The sequence below is a fragment of the Cebus imitator genome, unplaced genomic scaffold (assembly GCF_001604975.1).
Source record: "Cebus imitator isolate Cc_AM_T3 unplaced genomic scaffold, Cebus_imitator-1.0 Scaffold2, whole genome shotgun sequence".
Classification (NCBI taxonomy): domain Eukaryota; kingdom Metazoa; phylum Chordata; class Mammalia; order Primates; family Cebidae; genus Cebus; species Cebus imitator.
The window spans coordinates 3948607-3970162 of record NW_016107317.1 but is presented as its reverse complement, the minus strand read 5'-3'; the positions used below and the strand labels follow the sequence as shown (position 1 = coordinate 3970162).

General features: G+C 38.8%; 1 protein-coding gene and 1 pseudogene across 3 annotated transcripts in view; one reads left to right on the top strand and one right to left on the bottom strand.

Moving 5' to 3' along the window:
- DERA (deoxyribose-phosphate aldolase) overlaps positions 1 to 21556 on the bottom strand; it is a 125307-nt gene that overhangs the window by 46341 nt on the left and 57410 nt on the right. For all 3 annotated transcript variants that reach the window (XM_017528713.2, XM_037738420.1, XM_037738415.1), the window contains one exon: positions 13600 to 13728. In XM_017528713.2, the coding sequence (XP_017384202.1) occupies positions 13600 to 13728 (129 nt within the window). The remainder of the gene's footprint in view (positions 1 to 13599; positions 13729 to 21556) is intronic.
- Positions 15205 to 21556, top strand: part of LOC108303547 — a 10355-nt pseudogene continuing 4003 nt past the window's right edge.

Genomic DNA, 21556 nt, shown 5'->3' with positions numbered 1-21556 from the left:
AAAAAAAAAAAAAAAAAAAAAAAGGCCACAACACCACAGGAGTCTAGATGTGCCATCGGGATCAATACTCCTTGACTATACAAAGGCTCGCAGCCTAAGATGAGGGACCTGTGTGACTTGCGACAATCTTTAGAAAAAAATCTTAGATACTAATTTGCTATTAATAACTGCATTTGTTTTAGTGTTTTGGTTTCGTTCAGTCATAGCAAGTTTCCCACTACTTTTCCCCTTTATTTTATTTTTTAATGGCTTCCCTTATATTCTCTTATTTCTCTGCTTCCTCTCATTGTTTCTGTATTACTTTGATCTTATTGGGTTGAATTTTGAATGTTCCCTCCCAGGATGCTACCTTTTTCATGTTTCATTTTCTACACGTTGCAAAATTCCAGCCAAGTTCAAAACTCATTTTGCATTCCTTCAAGGTCTGCTTTTCTCAAGCCCCATATTTCTGTGTTAGTTCTCTTCCCACAGATCTTCATCAGCAATTCAAACCTGATGACATTATGATTGCATCTTTAGTGCTTTTCTACTCCAACCTATTTATCATGCCTGCATTATTTCCAAAGATAAGGTCTAGAATAACTTAAGAGCAGAGCTTGTTAGCTGTTGCGTGTGTGCGAACAGTCCACCGCTACCGAAAGATAAAGCCACTTTGCTATATTCTGGCATTATTCTTAATGTGTGCATTTGCTGGGCTGAAATCCCTTAGCAGCAGATTGACCTGCTTTAGACTTCTCCTTTCTGTAAGCACGTTTCCCTATCTTATTTCCTATCATCTTGTTCTTGGGTTGTTCAACGAAAAACAGTATAGCTCTCGTTTTTCTTCTCTGATTATACTCCCTTCAAATTGTTTGCTCCTACTTTAGTTCCTCCTGTATTTGTACTTCCCTAACTACATTCCCACTAATGTACATGGAAGATCAATTTTTCTTCAACCCAAAACAAAGCGAAAAGTTCTCCCTGGTTCTCCCTTGCCTCCAGATTCATCTCCACGTTCTTACAAATCATTAATATCCTTGTAATGCCTTACATTGCTTTAGAAATACAATATCCCTGCTAAAATATAAATTCTCCTTTTGTTCAATTAAAATAAAAGTTTGCCCTCTAAAATAACATGTTCAAACTCTGCAAGATTGTGGTACATCTCAAAAAAGGCATCTGAATTTTCAAATCTCTCTTTGTCTCTTTTCACTTTTCCTTATCTCTATCTTTTTTCTCTCTTTCACTCATTCATTGGTGTATATGGAAATATATATCTACTATATGCCAGGCTTGATAGTAATCTCAGAGGAATAAAATTAAGGAAGGTGCAGTCCTTAGCCTCAGGGAAGATCAAAGTTTTGCACACACACACACACACACACACACACACACACACACACAATCTAACAGGTAAAACACTTGATACTGATACTATGTAACAAATGCTACTGGTATTTACAACTGTCCTAGGAGTATAACAGCATGATCAATTAATTAATTCTGTCTTTGTTGTATGATCAATAGGAGGTTTGACAGAGTACAGAAATTTTATTTAAATCTTTTAAAATGGCCAAAGAGAGGAAACAAAGCTGTAATAGACAGAGGAACTGGTAAAACAAAGCAGTACCTGGAATGTTTCCAAACATTAACAATGACCACATAGAACAACAGCAAAAAGTTCTAATATTCTAATTGTATCACATAGGAGTACCGACTTCATAGGGTTGCTGTGAAGATTAAATGTAAATGTGCATAAATCTTCAAAACACTGTCCAGCTCATAGTAAATGCTCAAAAAACTTTAGCTATTATCGTGTTGCTGTTGTATTATAGGTTAGATTATATATTTTTCATCTATTTAAAACGCTTTCATTTGTTTTGGTTCCTGCCTTTGTTCTGGATAATTACAGCTGCTGATTAAGTGACTGCCAGTTAAAAGATTTTTATTTGGATACATGTCTGAAGAGCTGATGTTGCTGCTATGGCTTCTAAAATAAAAAAAATTAAAAGAACTTATACATAAACATGGCTGAAAAAGAAACTATCAACAGAGTAAACAACCTACAGAATGGGAGAACATTTTTGTAAGCTATGCATCCAACAAAGGTCTAACTTCCAGCATCTCTAAGGCACTTAAACAAATTTACAAGAAAAAGCAAACAATCCCATTAAAAAGTGGGCAAAGGATTGAACAGGCACTTTTCAAAAGAAGACATACATGTAACCAACAATCATGAAAAAAAGCTCAACATCACTGATCATCAGAGAAATGCAAATCAAAACCACAGTGAGATACCATCTAACACCAGTCAGTATGGCCACAATTTAATTGTCAAAAAATGACAAATGCTGGCAAGGTTGTGGAGAATAAGGATCTATTTCACACTGTTGGTGGGAGTGTAAATTAGTTCAGCCATTGTGGAAAACAATATGGTGATTCCTCAAAGACCTAAAGACAGAAATACCATTCGACCTAGGAATCCCATTACTGTGTATATACCCAAACAAATATAAATCATTTTATTATAAAGACACATGTATATGTATGTTCACTGCAGCATTATTCACAATAGCAAAGGCATGGAATCAATCTAAATACCCATCAATGACAGACTGGATAAAGAAAATGTGGTGTATATATATATACCATGGAATACTGTCCAGCCATAAAAAAAGAATGAGATCATATCCTTTGCATGGACATAGATGGAGCTGGAGGCCATTATCCTTAGCAAGCCAATACAGGAAGAAAACCAAGTAGCAACTATTCTTACTTATAAGTGTGAGCTCAATGATGAGAACACATGGACACATCAAGAACAACAACAGACACTGGGGCCTTTTAGAGTGAGGAGGGTGGAAGGAGGGAATGGATCAGAAAAAAACAATGAATGGATACTAGGATTAACATCTGGATAATGAAATAATCTATACAACAAACTCTCATGACACAAATTTAACTATGTTAACAAACCTGTTCTTGCACCCTTGAACTTAAAAGTTAAAAATAAAATTAAAAAAAAAATAAACACGGGGAGACGTGTACCAAAAACATATCATTAACTGGACCACATCTAATTGTGATTCTCAATTAATCATTCTTTTTATACTTTTCTTTTTGAATACAGAGCCAAGTGTTAGCAAAGTAAGTTCAAATATAAGATTCATTGAACATTTCTGCTAATATAGTAAGCTTTGGAATCAGTATAGAAAGAAATCCAGCTCAATGTTATGTACCTCCCCTACAGCTACACCAAATGGTTTTGAAAGCTTATGCTCTAAATAATGCCTTGTAAGAGTCTAGAAAAAAAGATATTATTTTTTCCTTTCTTACTGAGGTAGGATGGAGAAGGAAGGTATACTAATATTTTTCAATAACTTGCAAAGTAGTTTATTTACAGTTTATGATGCATTCACATACTGTGCTGCATTTGAACTGATAACCAGCTTAATTTATTTGCTTAAGGCCACAAAATATGCAAGACAGAACAAGAGTTCTGGTCTTCTTATGGACTGTGTTCCTTCCTCTAAAACATTTTGAAAGATTTCTAAACAAGATTAAACCAATCATACTTACAGTTTAGACTACTAACATTTAGTTGACCAAAGATGGTTAACAGAACTTTACCTATAATGATGTATAATACTAGACTAACAGAGTTAGGTATCTGTGCCTAGTCTCTATTCAAAGAATTTTTTTTGGCCATAATTTAAATGGCTACAACATTATTAAATTATTATGACTGTAATGATAAACCTTTTTCCTTTGAGATTCTGATTCTAAATTAATGGGGAAACAAAAGCAGAGAAGAATTACAGACATAACAGAATGTTATGAGACTTGCCCTCCTGCTATAAATAACAATAAAACTCAGGCGCTAAAAAATTAAAAGCTCAAAATACAGACCTTTGAAATAACCCAGCTGTACAAATTAGCAGATAAGGACTTTAAATCAGCTATTACAAATATACTCAATTGCTTAAAGGAAAATATGATCTCAACCAATGAAAAAATGGGGACACGTCAGTAGAGAAATGAAAATTAGAAAAAAGAGGCAAATGGAAATTCTAAACTAAAAATGTACAGCAGCATACATTTCACTGGATGGGCTTAAAAGCTGATTTGAGATAGAAAATAAGGATCAAAGTGATGGCGGCAGTGGCCCATCTGCAGCAGACACTGTGGGTACACCAGCTGCAGTGGGGGAGGTGTGGCTGGGGCTGCACACTCCATAGAGCTAGTGAGGGCTGGAAACAAGTAAGAGCCTCACCCTCTACCATGATGGTAGGGCAAGAGCCCCATCCTCCCAGGGACAGCTGCAGCCACCCAGCTGCATCTCTGGACCCAGGCATCCCTGCGCTCTTAGGAGCCTAGGAAGGCCCCTACCCATGCAGGCTCAGAAGCACCTGCTCTCACTCCCTGGCCTCTCCCTGGTCCTGGTGCCTGCTCCATTGTGGAGCAAAGTTGTGGCCAAGCCCAGGTGCTGCCACAATCTGGCTGGGTGTGCACATGTTCAGGGTGGCACTGACACACCAGCCTCCCACCACCTCAGCCCCTTCAGGACTTTCGGCAACAATAAGCATAGGAGAAAAGCCGAGGGGCTAAGGGCAGCTTGGTGTGTATCTGCAGGCGCCCCTCAGTGTGAACAGCCTGAGTGCCATGGACAACATGTTGATGGCGGTGGGAGGCAGACAGGTTCCTAGGAAGGAAGGGATGGGACCCTGGTGAAGCCCCACCTTCAAGCCAGGGACAGCCTGAGGCCAGGGGTCCATGCTGCCAGTTCTGGGTGAAGGCCATAGAACTTCATTGATGACTGTTAGAGCAATCAGATCGTGCTTTTTCTAGGGCAGTCCACGGTCACCCATGGACCAGTCAATACGCACTCCCTCTATTCTGTGCACATAAAAACCTCAGACTCAGCTAGAGTCACACACTCACAAGGATAACCATCCTGCGGAAAAGAGCTACCCACTACATGTCTCCTCTCCACTGAGAGCTGGACACTCATTGGGACAATCTGCCTGCAGAAGGAGCTACCCGCTTTAGGTCTCCTGAGAGCTGTTCTGTTGCTTAATGAAGCTCCTATGTGCCTTGCTCACCCTCCAGTTGTCCATGTACTTCATTTTTCCTGGACACAGGACAAGAACTCAGAACCCACCGAATGGCGGGACTAAAAGAGCTGTAACACAAACGGTGTTGAAACACACCCCTAACAAGCCACATTATAGGTAATAAAAAGGAAGAAGGAGCTGTGGCCCTTCTGGGAGCCCAGACTTTGGGGCTCCCCAAGCTAGAGCTATGACAGCTGTACAACACTCTTTGGGGCTCTGTGCTTCCTGGTATCTCCAAGTTTTTGGGCACCAATGTGTTCCCCTTGTCCAGACACTGGTGTCCACAGAGGAAGCTGCGTATGTCTGGTCTAGCTGCAGCCTCGCATGGAGCCTGCACCCACAGCTGCCTGCCCTGCCGCAGCTGGTGTGCCTTGCTGTGCACAGTGGCTGGACTTTGCATGCGCTCGCTTACAAACATACCCCTTGCCACTCTGTGCCTGGCTTGCTTTGGCAGGTGTTGGATCCAGGCCAGTAGTGTAAGCCAGGTGAAGCCTGCTAGGCCGAGTGGGTGGAAGAAGCCCAGCAGCCAGAAGCAAAACTCAGGCAGAAGCGCGTGGAGGTTTCTGACTGGCAAAGTGACACCCTAAAGATCCTGCGATGAAACTGAATAAAGATCCATGTAACCAATCAGGAGAACAGAGGAGAAAACAGATTAAAAATAAAACAAACAGGACCTCAGTAACCTATAGGGTAATATCAAGTAGTCTAACACTCATCTACTTGTGTTCTGAGAAGGAAAGACCAGTAGAATGGGGTAGAAGATGCATTTAAAAATATGGTTTTGAAAATGTCCTAAATTGATAGAAAACATCAATCTCCTAATCCAAGTAGCTCAGAAAAGTTCAGGATAAATACAAAGAAGACCATAGTTAGGTAGATTGTGGTCAAATTACTGGGAAAACAAAAAAGACAAAGGGAAAATATTGATTGACCATAGCCAGAGTAAGATAAGATGTTATATACAAGGAAACAAGAAGAAATGGAATTCCACGAAATTGAATGATTTATTTAAAGGCTGAAATAAGAAAATTCCTAACCCAAAAATCTATAGTTAGCAAACTATCCTTAAAACGGGGTTGAAATAACAACATTTTCAGATGAATAAAACCAGAAAGAACTCATCGCCAGCAGACCTGTACTGCAAAAAAATACCTGTGGAAATTTCCCAGACTAAATTATATAAGAGGGAAACCCATATTTATAAGAAGAAATAAAGACTGAAGTGATACATTAATGGGAAAACAAAACACTAGCTTATCTTAGTTTTTTCTTTGTTAATGTCCTTAAAAGACAAATGACTGTTTAAAAAATCACTTCATTGTAATAAGAGGTTTATGATATTTATAGAATAAAAGAATATTAACTCAAAGAACTAATGAGAATATAAATTAAACTGTTGTAAAGTTCTTATGTGACATGTATAGTTTAACATTAATTCAAAGTAGACTGCGATAAATTAAGAATGCACACTGTTGGAGCAACAACTTAAAATTTTTTACAAAGAGTTTATATATAAAAAGCCAACAGAAGATACAAAATGTTATAAAAATAGCTGATGAACTCAAAAGGTGGCAAGAAAAGAGGAACCAAAAATAGATTCAAACTAATGGGAAAAAGTTTGCGAGATGACAGACTTAACTCCTACCATATCAATAATTATATGAAACATAAATGAATAAAACATTTGAAAAAGTAGAAACTGTCACAATAGATTAGAAAAGAAATGCCTACAAGAGATAAATTTTAAATATATAGCCACAGATGGGTTGAAAATAAAAGGATGAAAAAACATATACCATGCAAGTATTAAACACAAGAAAGCTGGTGTAGCCAGATGAATATCATACAGTAGACATTCAGACGAGGACTAGTATCAGAGATAAAAAGAAAGATTTCATAATGACAAATGTGCTCCTTCAACAGGTAGACACAACAATCTTAAAAGTGTATATACCTAACAAGAGAGCTCCAAAATACATGATGAAAAAACTGACAGACCAAAGGGATAAACAGACAAATCCACAATCATGTTGGGAGACTTTAACATTCTCCCATTGATAAATAGAACTGGTAGACCAAAAGGAAAACAAAACTGGATCTGAAAAACATTATCAACCAATCTGATCTGTCATTTGCTCTAACAGCTGAAACACACATTCTTTTAAGTGTGCACTTGAAGGATATAACTAAATACAACCATAAAATGAGCTATAAAATAACTATTAATTCCAAAAGACAAAAGGTGCTTACAATGGACACTGTCTGAGGGTAATAGAATCTTAAATTATAAAGCAACAATAGGATATCCATAAAGCACAAAATATTTGGAAAGTAAATACCTCACTGTAAACAACACTTTAAATAACAAAAGAAATCACAAGGGAAATTAGAAAATACCTTTAACTGAAAAGTAATAAAAAAAGCAACAAAATAAAAAATTGGCTCTTTGAAAAGATTAATAATTGGCAAAGCCCTAGAATGAACAAGCAGAGGAAGAAGAAGGAAAACAAAAACAACAACAGGAAAGGAAACAAAAATGATCAATATCAGGAATAAAGAAAGAGATACAACTACAGATCCCATAGATACCAGAATAGAAGAACATATTATAAACAACATTATGCCAATAATTTTAGCAACTAAGTATACTTACGCAATAAAATACTTCTAGGCAAACTCCTTAAGATCTCCCATGTATTATTTTTAATGAGGGCAAAAACGAAGCACAAAAGAGTACACACTATGTGATGAGATAATGTTCCAATACTGGCAAAGCTAAGTATGATAATAAAAGTGGAAAAGTGGTCACAGCTGAGACAGCAGATGAGCTGAGTGGAGGTTACTATAAAAGGGCACAAAAAATATTTCTAGGAGGATGGAAATGTTCTATGTCTTGAAGAAAGGAGTGGTTACAGCTGTTTGCAAGCTGCCAAACTCATCACACTGTCTACACAGCATCTGAATTTTACTGAATGCAAATCTGCCTCAGTGAAATTGATTTAAAGAAATAATTTTACATCACAACAGAAGTAGAATACTGAATTTAGTCAGAAATTTTTAAATTACTTGTTGGGGGATTATTTTGTGCAAGTTACATATGAAATTGAAACAAGAATATAAAAATATTTTAAAATGTGTAAAGTTCATCAAAGAATACCTCAATTCTATTATATACCTTCTTAACATAATAGGAAGTATAAACTATGGGCCAAGAAGTATGCTACATGCTTTCATATATTATACCTCACAAAGATTGTATCTTTCATTTATGATAAAACTAGTGTGAGCCTTGGGAAACAGCTGTGTTACAATTGAAAAAGCAATAAACCTAGATCCCGAAGACCTGGGTGTTCATATGGTTCATTTATTGGCTTTGTGACCTTAAACAAGTCACACAATCTTAGATTTCTTCAACTCCAGAACTGATGTGAGCACTAAGGAATATTATATCAATGTATCTAGTAAAGCACACCATGAATACAGTTTTATTACTCACAGTTAAGTGTTCAATAAACACTGCTTAAATGAAGAAATGAAGTGGACAAACAACATAAACAGAGAAACAAGCAGACAGGTAAAGATAAAGGGATATGTTTATAATCACGTTTTTTCTGTGGACAGGATGGGTAGAGGGTGGGACAGAGCTTCCAAAGCATGATGACCTAATACCACATTCCTATCATGAGTACTAGGTGCTGTGGGTAGGACAGGATTGGCTGACCTCCCAGAATGAATACACTTTCATTGTGACCAGGATATCAGCCAGGTACCAGATATCACAAGATTGGCTCCAATGTGACCCTGAGGAGTATCTCAGGCTCATGTGCACAACCCACACTGTGGCTATCACAAACCATGTACGATCTGTGGCTGCTGATATTCGTTTCCAAACTTTTACTTTGACACATGGACTAACAATCACTTCTGTTGGCAAGGAACATGAAATGGGTGCTACCTGTATACCAAGTAGCCTCCAAGGGGCTTTTCCCAGGTTCCTAAGAGGCATAGTGAGTCTTCTACTCTGAATCTTTGAAATGTCAACATCACTAATGAACAATTGTTCAATGTGTTCCATTCCTTGTCATCTTCAGGTTTTTCTGAGATTTTGCTCTTGGACAACAAGTGTAGATATTTTCTAGATACATCAGCTGTGACCAAAGCAACAGCACCATTGATGACTAGCAGGCTGATTTTCAGAAGAGTTACAAGGAATGATCTGCTATGCCTGCCAAAGCACTCAAAAAGTACACAAGAGTGTACAATGCGTAGAGTGACTGCAATGGCTGGCCCAGATTCAAGAACGGAGAAACCAGTTATCCTCATCCAAATATAGGGCCCCTAGAAAGACACTTAGAAATTCAACACTCAAAAAACAATAAAGGGGATATCACCACCGATTCCACAGAAATACAAACTACCATCAGAGATTACTACAAGCAAGTCTTGTACACAAAAAAAGTAAACCTGGAAGAAAGAAATGGATAAATTCCTGGACACTTGCACCCTCCCAAGCCTAAACCAGGAAGAATTTGAAACCCTGAACAGACCAATAACAAGGGCTGAAGTTGAGGCAGCAATTAATAGCCTACCAACCAAAAAAAGCCCAGGCCCAGATGGGTTTACAGCCGAATTCTACCAGACATTCAAAGAGGAGCTGATACCACTCCCTCTGAAACTATTCCAAACAATACAAAAAGAGGAAATCCTTTCCAAATCATAAGATCAACATCATCCTGATACCCAAACCTGGCAGAGACTCAACATGAAAAGAAAACTTCAGGCCAATATCCATGATGAACATAGATGTAAAAATCTTCAATAAAATACTGGCAAACCCACTGCAACAGCACAACAAAAAGCTTATCCATCACAATCAAGTAGGCTTCATTCAAGTAGGGGATGCAAGGCTGGTTAAACAAATGCAAGTCTATAAATGTAATCCACCACATAAACAGAACCATAGACCAAAAAAACACGATTATCTCAATAGATGCAGAGAAGGCCTTTGACAAAATTCAACAGCCCTTTATGCTAAAAATTCTCAATAAACTAGGTATCAATGGAACGTATCTCAAAATCATGAAATCTATTTATGACAAACCCATAGCCAATATCATACTGAATGGGCAAAAACTGGAAGCACTCCCTTTGAAATCTGGCACTAGACAAGGATGCCCTCTCTCACCACTCCTATTCAATATAGTATTGGAAGTTCTATCCAGATAAATCTAGAAAGAAAAAGAAATGAAGAGTATTCAATTAGGAAAGGAGGAAGTCAAATTGTCTCTATTTGCAGATGACACAATTGTATATTTAGAAGACGCCATCATCTCAGCCCAAAATCTCCTGAAACTTATAAGCAACTTCAGCAAAGTCTGAAGATACAAAATTAATGTGCAGAAATCACAAGCATTCCTATACACCAATAACAAACTTAAAGAGAGCCAAATCAAGAACAAACTGCCATTCACAATTGCTACAAAGAGAATAAAATACCTAGGAATACAACTAACAAAGGATGTAAAGAACCTCTTCAAGGAGAACTATACACCACTGCTCAAGGAAATAAGAGTGGACACAAACAGATGGAAAAACATTCCATGCTCATGGTTAGGAAGAATCAATATTGTGAAAATGGCCATACTGCCCAAAGTAATTTATAGATTCAATGCTATCCCCATCAAGGTACCAATGACCTTCTTCACAGAACTGGAAAAAAAACACCTTAAACTTCATATGGAACCAAAAAAGAGCCTGCAAAGCCAAGTCAATTCTAAGTTAGAAAAACAAAACAGGAGGCATCACACTACTGGACTTCAAACTATACTGCAAGGCTACAGTAATCAAAACAGCATGGTACTGGTACCAAAACAGAGATATAGACCAATGGAACAGAACAGAGGCCTCGATGGCAACACCAGACACCTACAACCATCTGATCTTTGACAAACCTGACAAAAACAAGCAATGGGGAAAGAATTCCCTGTTTGATAAATGGTGTTGGGAAAACTGGCTAGCCACGTGCAGAAAGCAGAAACTGGACCCCTTCCTGACACCTTATACTCAAATTAACTCCAGGTGGATTAAAGACTTAAACATAAGACCTAACACCATAAAAACCCTAGAAGAAAACCTAGGCAAAACCATTTAGGATATAGGCATAGGCAAGGACTTCATGACTAAAACACCAAAAGCATTGGCAACAAAAGGCAAAATAGACAAATGTGATTTAATTAAACTCCAGAGCTTCTGAACAGCAAAAGAAACCATCATTAGTGTGAACTGGCAACCAACAGAATGGGAAAAAAAATTTTGCAATCTACGCATCTGACAAAGGGCTAATATACAGAATATACAAAGAACTGAAACAGATTTACAAGAGAAAAACAACCCCATTCAAAAGTGGGTGAAGGATATTAACAGACACTTTTCAAAAGACGACATTTATGTGGCCAACAAACATGAAAAAATGCTCATTACTGGCATTAGAGAAATGCAAATCAAAACCACATTGAGATACCATCTCACACCAGTTAGAATGGCGATCATTAAAAAAAATCTTGAGAAAACAGATGCGGGAGAGGATGTGGAGAAATAGGAATGCTTTTACACTGTTGGTGGGAGTGTAAATTAGTTCAACCATTGCAGAAGACAGTGTGGCGATTCCTCAAGGACCTAGAAATAGAAATTCCATTTGACCCAGCAATCCCATTACTCGGTAAATATCCAAAGGATTATTATAAAGACACATGCAAATGTTTGTTCATTGCAGCACTGTTTACAATAGCAAAGACCTGGAACCAGCCCAAATATCCATCGATGATAGACTGGACAAGGAAAAGGTGGCACATATACACCATGGAATACTATACAGCCACAAAAAACTATGAGTTTGTGTCCTTTGTAGGGACATGGATGAATCTGGAAACCATCATTCTAAGCAAACTGACATAAGAGCAGAAAACCAAACACCGCATGTTCTCACTCATAGGTGGGTACTGAGCAATGAGAACACATGGACACAGGGAGCAGAGCATCACACACTGGGGTCTGCTGTGGGGGGAATAGGGGAAGGACATCAGGGGGTAGGGAAGTTGGGGAGTCATAACATGGGGTGAAATACCAGATATAGGTGATGAGGGGATGGAGGCAGCAAACCACATTGCCATGTATATGCCTATCCAACAATCCTGCACGTTCTGCACATTTACCCCAGAACCTAAAGTGCAAGAAAATATATATTGAAAAAAAAAAAAGAAATTCAACACTCAATCGCAATGTCATGTGATAAGTTATATGATAGGGTTTTTAACTGAATGCTGCAGGGACACATAGAGGAGATAATGAGCCATACGGCAGGGGAAGATGCAGTATCAGGGGAAATAATTCCTGAAAAAGGTGGAATCTGAACTGAACCTAGAGATGTTGAGTTATGTGGGCAAAAACATTGCAGGAAGAGGCACAGAACATACAAAGACTCAAAAGAGTTCGACGGCACCATTTGCAGAGAACTGCAAGTAATTCTACATGGCTGGAAAACATGGTGTGAAGGGAAAATGAGATGACAGAGGCACAGCCAGGGTCTTAGGAAGGACCTTTTTAAAATAAGAATCAAGAAATTTACACTTTATCTTGAAGATGAAGGGAAACCACCGAAGACATTTTAAGCAAGCAGTACCATAGTAAAATTAGCATTAAAAAAAAAAAAAAAAAAAAAAAAAAAAAAAAAAAAAAAAAAAAAAAAAAAAAAAAAACTGTGGCAACAGTGTGGAGAACAGATTGGAGAGGAACAAAAGTCAAGAAGACAGGGGAACAGTTGAAGAAATTCTTGTGGAGGAGGATGGTGGCCTAAGAAAGCAGCACTCAGAACAGAGGGAAGATGTGTCAGACACAGCAAAGAGGTCTGGAGAGAACTCTCAAGACTTCACTGATTTATATGAAGGTGAGAAAAAGAAAGAACCAAGCATGACTCCTAGGCTGCAAGCTTGGATGTCTAAATGGAAAGACCTGCTGTTCACAGAGATAAAGAATAAGTCAACTCATATTTGAAAGTATAAAAAACAATGATACTGCACTAAATTTTAAAAAACTAACACAAAGGCAGAGCCTGCCTCAGAGAGTATGGATACATATCTCCAAGATAAATGAAAAACTTAAATTCAGAGAGAAGTCAGAGTTAAAGAAATTTCTGTCTAACATATGTTGATGAGTGAATAATCAAAGAATACAACAGAAGGCAATTCACTAACAAGAGAGCCATCTACTGCCTTATAAGCATAGTGCAGCAATGAAATGCCACCCAAAAAAAAAAAAAAAAAAAATGTGGAAGAAAGCCAGGCGTCTTTGACCACTTCACATTGAATGTGTTTTTACAAAGTTATCTGATTCCTCCCACAAGAAAATTCCAAGTGGTTAACATGTTTAATAGCTAAATGCTTTCACATAATTAATTTCTCCTAAAAACATCAATTCAATAGAAAACATAGTATGAAAATAAAACACTTACCTGCCATCATTGCTATCATACTGGCTTTGTAGACATTAGTAAGAGATCCAAGTTCTCCTGTTGCTAATATAGTTTTAAGATGAGCCTCCCCACAGGCCTTGCGAAACTGACGAATCTCATCATACAGGGCTGGGGAAGAAAATAATTGAGGCAGTTACAAAGCAGGCAAGTGATAACATAAGTTGGCAGCCGTTTAGAACTGGTAGAACCCATTTCACATTTAGGAAACATAAAACATTTGTCACTTTCTAAAAATCACCCCAATTTAACATTGCCTGGAGCATTCTGTTGCAGTTCACATCCTGTTACAGGGAATGCTTAGTTTGCTACCATGAAACCGTTTCTAAGCCCTGGCCTGAGGTCCAGAGACATAGAGCTTTTTAAATATCATGATAATGACATGCAAATTATAAATAATTTCTGTCGTCCATATGATGGTTGCTTCCAACAAAACACAAATGTAGCTACCATACGTACACTGGTGTACCACTTTGCAAAGTAATAAAAAAAAATCTTAGGTTCTTATTAATTCTTCCATTCATAAGTAATAGGTTCTTTGTTTGAAATATAATAAAGTACATCTTTCTTGAGGCTTATGTTAAGGACAACAAAGACATGCCAGCTTGCCCCACTACCTGCCAGAGTGTATCTATATATCTGACTAAAAAGTGTTGGGCCTGGCCAGGTAGTGTTGGACACGTGTACACAAAGCCATCTTTAGGGAAGCTCAGAGATGCTGCCTTGATTCTAATATCCCCTGACCCCATGACCCCAGTACCACATCTGGCTTTGGAGGGTTCCACATTGTGCCCAGATTTATTTCATATTTTATAATCAAGGTAACAATTTATATGAAAGGTAACAGGATTTTAGTAAGCAAATTAGACCAAAATCATGGGTATTAAATCTTTAAAAATTATTTAAGTCTTTTGTCAATGACACCAGTGAATTTTGGCTTTTACCCTGTATCAGGCTGGCCACTCTCATTTCTTAAACTCAGGCTACTGCTATGGTATTAGGACAAAGGCTTTTTCTTTCCTTTGTATTTGAGTATCTTTCATTAGGAAGTCGTTTTTTGGGTTTGCTTTTCTTTTTGTTTTTTTTGTGACAGAGTCTCACTCTTTCACCAGGTGCCAGGCTGGAGTGCAGTGGTGCAATTTCGGCTCACTGCAGCCTTGGCCTCCTGGCTTCAAGCAATTCTCCTGCCTCAGCCTCCTGAGTAGCTGGGACTACAGGCACATGCCACCACACCCAGCTAATTGTTGTATTTTAGTTAGAGACGGGGTTTCATTATGTTGGCCAGGATGGTCTCAATCTCTTGACCTCATGATCCACCCACCTAAGCCTCCCAAAGTGCTGGGATTACGGGCGTGAGCCACTCCGCCCGGCCGGAAGTAGTTTTATGAGCACAAACCAAGCAGGAGGGAAACATTCACAATAAGCGTTGGGATAAGCATTTCTTAAAGCTAAAATGAGAGTTCTGTAAAGCATAGGTTGACTAAAGTCCATTAAAAAGATGCATAATTAGCCTCAGTTAACAAACTCAGTTAAAACCACAAGAGCTGTAACAACCAAATAAAACTTGTCTTCTCAATACTAGAAAACATGAATTTAACTTCAAGCTCAGAAGTGAAAAATGAAGAGAAACGAAAGCAAATATTCTATTCCAAGATGCTCAGTAAGTTTAGAAAGTTTGTTACCACTGAGAGACGGTACCCACAGAAGGCTCTTCAATAAAGAACAGAGGATTTTCACACATCCTTAGTAACGTGCAGTTCTGAGTACTAGGGATGATCTGAGGTGCCACACCACCTACCTTACCCTGCCCGTCCACCTAACCTGGGAGAAAATCATCCTACTTATGCCTGCCTCCAATATGACAGCCTGTGTAAGAATGTTAGAAATAGTAATAGACTATGTAGCAATAAAAATTTATATTCTTTTAACTCAGAGAATGAATTGGATGGAATGACATTTCTTGAGTTACCGAATCTAAAAAAAGAAAGTTGTTCTGTAAGAACAAGTGACAAGGAAATCTCCTGATCTAAAAATCCAAGAATGCTATTCCAAGTTAACTTGTGATTTAATTAATGATTTTCTTCCACAATACAGTGTTGCCATTAAAAGCAGGATTTAGAGTCAGACAAATGCAGATTTAAAACCTAACTCCATCATTTTCTGTGAGACCTTAGGCAAATTTATTTCTCTCCGTATCAGTTCCATTCTTAAAGTATCAATAATATTTACAGAGTTAGTTGGATTAAGAGAGAGAGATACAAAGTACTTTGCATACTGCCTGACGTTACAAGCACTCAAAAAGTTTAATTATATTAAGTTCAGAATTCTAGTAAAATGAATTTCCATTAAGTGTTATGTTCTAAAAGTTAAATCCTATTTCATGGCCTGACCCACACTTCCTTGTACTGAACCCAAATTCTGTTGTATGGATTAGTGCTTACAATCAGAGGGCCATCAGACAAGGCTTGAAAGTATTTTATTACAGCAGTTGTTAAAGTTAACTTTGGCCTGTAAAACAAATTCTTAAAACACTGATTGCAACCATACTTGTGAACAAAAAAAACACCATCCTTTTTCTAGAGTACTACCTTCTGATGCCCAGTGAATTTCCTAAAGTATAGTTAAAATTAACCAGGAAAACCAGAGGTATTTTATGACTCAGTCATTTGGAGGCTATGCTCTTTAATCCATGATCCAAACAAAATGAGCCAAAAGTGGTCACTTAGAGCATAACTGGATTTACAAATATGCAACCAATGCCTTCTCATTCTTTAACTGCCAATTTCTAAAATCATTTTACTGATCTATTTTACTACATAACAGAAGAAAGTTTTTCTGAGAAAACATCTTAATCCTTAAGGTTCAACAGGTGGGAAGTTGTCATTTCTTGCTGTTACACACCCAAAATATACTAGAACAATTAAATCAAAAGTTATACCAAATCTAGTCTTTTTTTTTTTTTTTGAGACAGAGTCTCACTTTGTCACCAGGCTGGAGTACAGTGGTATAATCTTGGCTCACTGCAACCTCCGCCTTTCAGGTTCAAGTGATTCTCCTGCCTCAGCCTCCTGAGTAGCTGGGACTACAGGTACTAGCCACCACGCCCCCAGCTAATTTTTGGTTTTTCAGTAGAGACGGGGTTTCAACAGGTTGGCCAGGATGGTCTCAATCTCTTGACCTCGTGATCTGTCCGCCTTGGCCTCCCAAAATGATGAGACTACAGGGGTGAGCCACTGTGCCCAGCCCCAAATCTGGTCTTTTTTAAATGTGACGTGGCTCTATCAAGTGACTGCTTCTGCCCAGGTCTTTGAATCTTAGAGTGAGGCAAAGATGAAAGAATAGATATTTTCTTCATTATTGTGGCATCAGCAATAGCAAGAGATCCAAAAGTCCAGTGTCCCAAGGGCCAGCCACCAGTCAACAGTGTGGTACCTGTGCTGGCCAGTAGGAGCAGCACCAGCAATGGCCCTGGGACCAAACTCTTCCTGTGGTACGATCTGGCTGCGTACATCGCTGGTCCTTATTCTCTCATGGTCCTGCTTTTTTTCCAAGCAAGGCTTCATACTTATTCAGTGAGTGCCTTTATGTCTTCCTAATAAATCCCCTTTCAGCTTAACTTAATCAGAATTAGTTTTATTCATTTCCAACTCATGAATTGTTTACTGAAGAAGCATGGTATTGTAGACAATACAGTATGGTATTGCAGACAATAATGCAGGTTATCCTGAGCACATGGATTCAGATCTCAGCTCTACTACTAATTTATTGTTTGATTTGGGTTACTTAACTCTAAACATGTGTCCCAGGTTTGTCATTTACAAAATAGAAATGATAGAAGTATGCACACCTCATGGAGTTATTTTGAGCATCAAACAGGTTAATATACACAAATTGATAAAAACAAACAATATCCAGTACATGGTTCATGCTCAAAGGATGTCAGCTCCTGTTTTCAAAGCTGGTGGTAGCGGTGATGGCTTTACTGCTATTACTCAGGGCTCATCAGGCTCAGATTACAGAGGGACTTACAAAAGCAGAGGACATCATGATCTATGTTCCTTAAAGAAGATAAAACAAAACCTCTTTGGGGCCCTAAAAAAATAGTCTGGGGGGGAAAAGTTTACTATATATCACAAACAAGTTTGTTTTTAAGCCAAGAACCCATGCTACTTTGAATAGTGCAGACTCTTGAGACAACGACAGTTTTTGCTGCTCGCTAGTTGTGTAAACATTTAGGAATTATTCAATTTCTCTAAGCCTAATTACTTAGGGAGGCTCAGTTTGCTCACATGTTTTTGTGATGATTAAATAATACATGTGGCTAGAGCAGAACCAGGCATTTAGTAGGCATTTAATCATTTAATACTAGCTTCCCATATTTTTCCTTATACACTTCCAGAAACCCAAAAATAACTTTTATGGACAAAAACAAAAGCAACCACTGTCCTAATGCTTATGAAAGCACAACTAGAATTTGCAGACCTTACATATAATAAAAAATAGACCACTTCACTCTAACACAAACCAGAGAGACCACAAAGAAGGTTGTTAGTCTTCAGGTCGTTTTGAGCACGTTTACAGTACCATGATAGACACCTGGAAACTAGATGAATGACATATGCTAATCAAAGAGGCTTGATGACTGAAATGTAACCCAGTCAATCTCAAATTATGTCCTTTAACAAACTCAGCTGGCACCTTCAATATAAATGAGCCACACAATGGACAAACGAATGGGTAGGTTTTACCCTATGTTCGTAGGAAAGGACAAATGGTGGGGTGTGGAGTTATTATAACTGCTGCTAGACCACACACACACAGACAAAATTACAAGTGAAGTAATAAGTTCAACAGATGCCCGGTGGGGTGTGGAGTTATTATAACTGCTGCTAGACCACACACACACAGACAAAATTACAAGTGAAGTAATAAGTTCAACAGATGCCCGGTGGGGTGTGGAGTTATTATAACTGCTGCTAGACCACACACACACAGACAAAATTACAAGTGAAGTAATAAGTTCAACAGATGCCCTTTCCAAAAATTTTTTCATGAGGAGTAATTACTCTAGAGGATGAGAAATCCCCTAGGTTTTCAAAGCTTCTTCCCTCAAAAATTACTCAGGGTTCTCCATACGCCATTTGACTGTCCCTTGTGAGATAGTTTGCAGTTGCCTCTACGTTTCCCACGTGAAAAGTGAGATGTGGGCTGGGCGTGGTGGCTCACACCTGTAATCCCAGCACTTTGGGAGGCTGAGGCAGGTGGATCACCTGAGGTCAGGAGTTTGAGACCAGCCTGGCCAACGTGGTGAAACCCGTCTCTACTAAAAAAATACAAAAAATTATCCAAGGGTGGCGGCGGATGCCTGTAATCCCAGCTACTCAGGAGGCTGAGGCAGGAGAATCACTTGAACCCGGGAGGCGGAGGTTGCAGTGGGCCCAGATCCCACCATTACACTCCAGCCTGGACAACAAGAGCAAAACTCTATCTCAAAAAAAAAAAAAAGCAAGAAAGAAAAGTGAGATGTGGCGAGATGAATGACTTGCCCAAAATCTTATTGTGGGTCAGTGATGGAACAGAGAGGAGAAGTCATGTCTTCACACATGGAATAAAATTGTGTTTCCTCAAAATTTTCTGCCTATATCCCAGCACATACACACACATTCATACACTTGCACACTCACTGTAGTTACAATGTGTTCTCAGGGAAATATAATGCAGTGATTCGAGCAACAGAGTCGTCAAAACTCAGAATGCAAAGGGATGTCAACTCCCTTTTAGTTCAAACTATTCACTTGACACATGGGCATTATAATCCTAGGACCTGGTTTTCATTCTTCTAGGGGTGAAAAGCTGCATAAAATGAAAAGTTCTCAGGTAATTCAGAAACATAAGCTACTTAATTTTGTATAGTACACTAAATGATCCAAAAATTGCTCTATTAGCTCCCTGGATGGGAAGAAAAGAAGTGTATGATGTTACAGTAGAGTTCACATGTTTCAGTCAGGACTTTTCAGCCCTTGCTTGGCCACTGACTAGTGGTGTTACTTGGGAAAGTTACTGAACCTCTCCAAGCTTCATTTTTCTCCCCAAGATTAGATAGCAGAGCTTTACTTTTACAGCTCAAACCCTTCTGAAATTCTGCCAATAAATATAAAAGTAATTATTCAAATGGTTAGGAAGGTCATCAACCATTTTTCCTTCAGATCCACCATTAATAACAAGCACATGTAAAATGATGGTAAACACTGACTTACTCCAAAAGAGATGAAATAGCCTCTTATTGTTGATTTATATAGAATGATTCTGAACTCTATTTTTGGGAGCTCTCAACCACAGAAAAGGGGGAGCAGGGATTTTCTCAGCCACACATTGCCATGAAAGTGGAGAGAAACCTGGCTCCCATGTCACTGGGGCCCAGGGAAATTCTCAGCCTGCATGCTGTCACATCAGGGTGGAGGCCAGGTGAGGGGGAATTGCAGTCAGCTCTGGGGAAAGTGAAGGTCACCCTTACTAGTGAGGACTGGAAATTCTACAGGTTGGGGAAGGCTTGGGGAGTACAGCCAGGAAAACAACCGCAGGGTCTAGAGATTGTCAAACACAAAGCAATTGATCAAATAGGTAAATATTGATCAAAAAGATGACTACACTGAAGATAATGGGATAATGGGAGCAAGATTTCTCACTGACAAGAAGAAGGGATATAAACATGGAAGGAGAAAGTAAGAATAAACCATGCAATGCTGGAGTATAATAGAGGTTATCAGTGTGAAGTTGTAAGTTCTAAGATAGACAGATTTATAGATTGACATACAGGTAAACAAATATAAACGAATGTGTTTCTATGTGTGTGCTGTGTATATGTGTACATGCATGTATTTACTACATCTGTCTGTCAAGAGGGCTTAGAAACAATAACACCCCAATAGCAACAAGTTATACCTAGCACCCAGATCTTGGTTTCTAAAGACAATTCATCAATAAAAGAAGCACTAGCTCCTTGGAGAAATGACTGATTCCAAAGCTAGAGAAGGCAAAGTCAAAAATACATTTGAAACATCTATTACAAGACAGCAAGGAAATTCTCAAAGAATGATGGGAACATAAAAAGGAGAGAGGAGCCAGTTGGAAGCAGCTCCTGAAACCGCCTTTGCAAAATTATGACTGAGACAGTAAAAGAGATCTAACCTGACTGACTCCACCTTGTTTCTCACCTTTAAGCTATCCTGTTCCTTTCTGGGCATAGGCTGAACTAACTTTGGAAGGAAATTTATAGTTTAAAAAAAGATAATAACAGCCCTTTCCCAAAACAAACCTCTTTCTTGCCTGGCCACTAGACTGCCTTTGTAGAACTAACAAGCTAGCTACAAGATTAGAAATTATGGCTTAGGAGTCATGCAGCTGGAGGCTACAAGATTGTGACCCTAAGATCAGTGCTTGAGATATTTTGCAGACTCTGCACTTGATGGATCAGCTGGCACCACCCAGATAGATAAACTGTCTCAGCTGATCTTGTGCCCCCCCCACCCCAGAAACTAACTCAGCAGGAGAGGACAGCTTCAATTCCCTAGGATTTCATCTCCTACCCAACCAATCAGCACTCCTGGCTCACTGGCTTCCTCCACTCACCAAGTTGTCCTTAAAAACTCTGAGCCCAAGGCCCGGCCCAGTGGCTCATGCCTATAATCCCAGCACTTTGGGAGGCTGAGGTGAGTGGATCACGAGGTCAAGAGATCAAGACCATCCTGGTCAACATGGTGAAACCCCGTCTCTACTAAAAATACAAAAAATTAGCTGGGCATGGTGGCACGCACCTGTAGTCCCAGCTACTTGAGAGCCTGCGGCAGGAGAATTGCTTGAACCCAGGAGGTGGAGGTTGCGGTGCGCCGAGATCGCGCCATTGCACTCCAGCCTGGGTAACAAGAGCGAAACTCAAAAA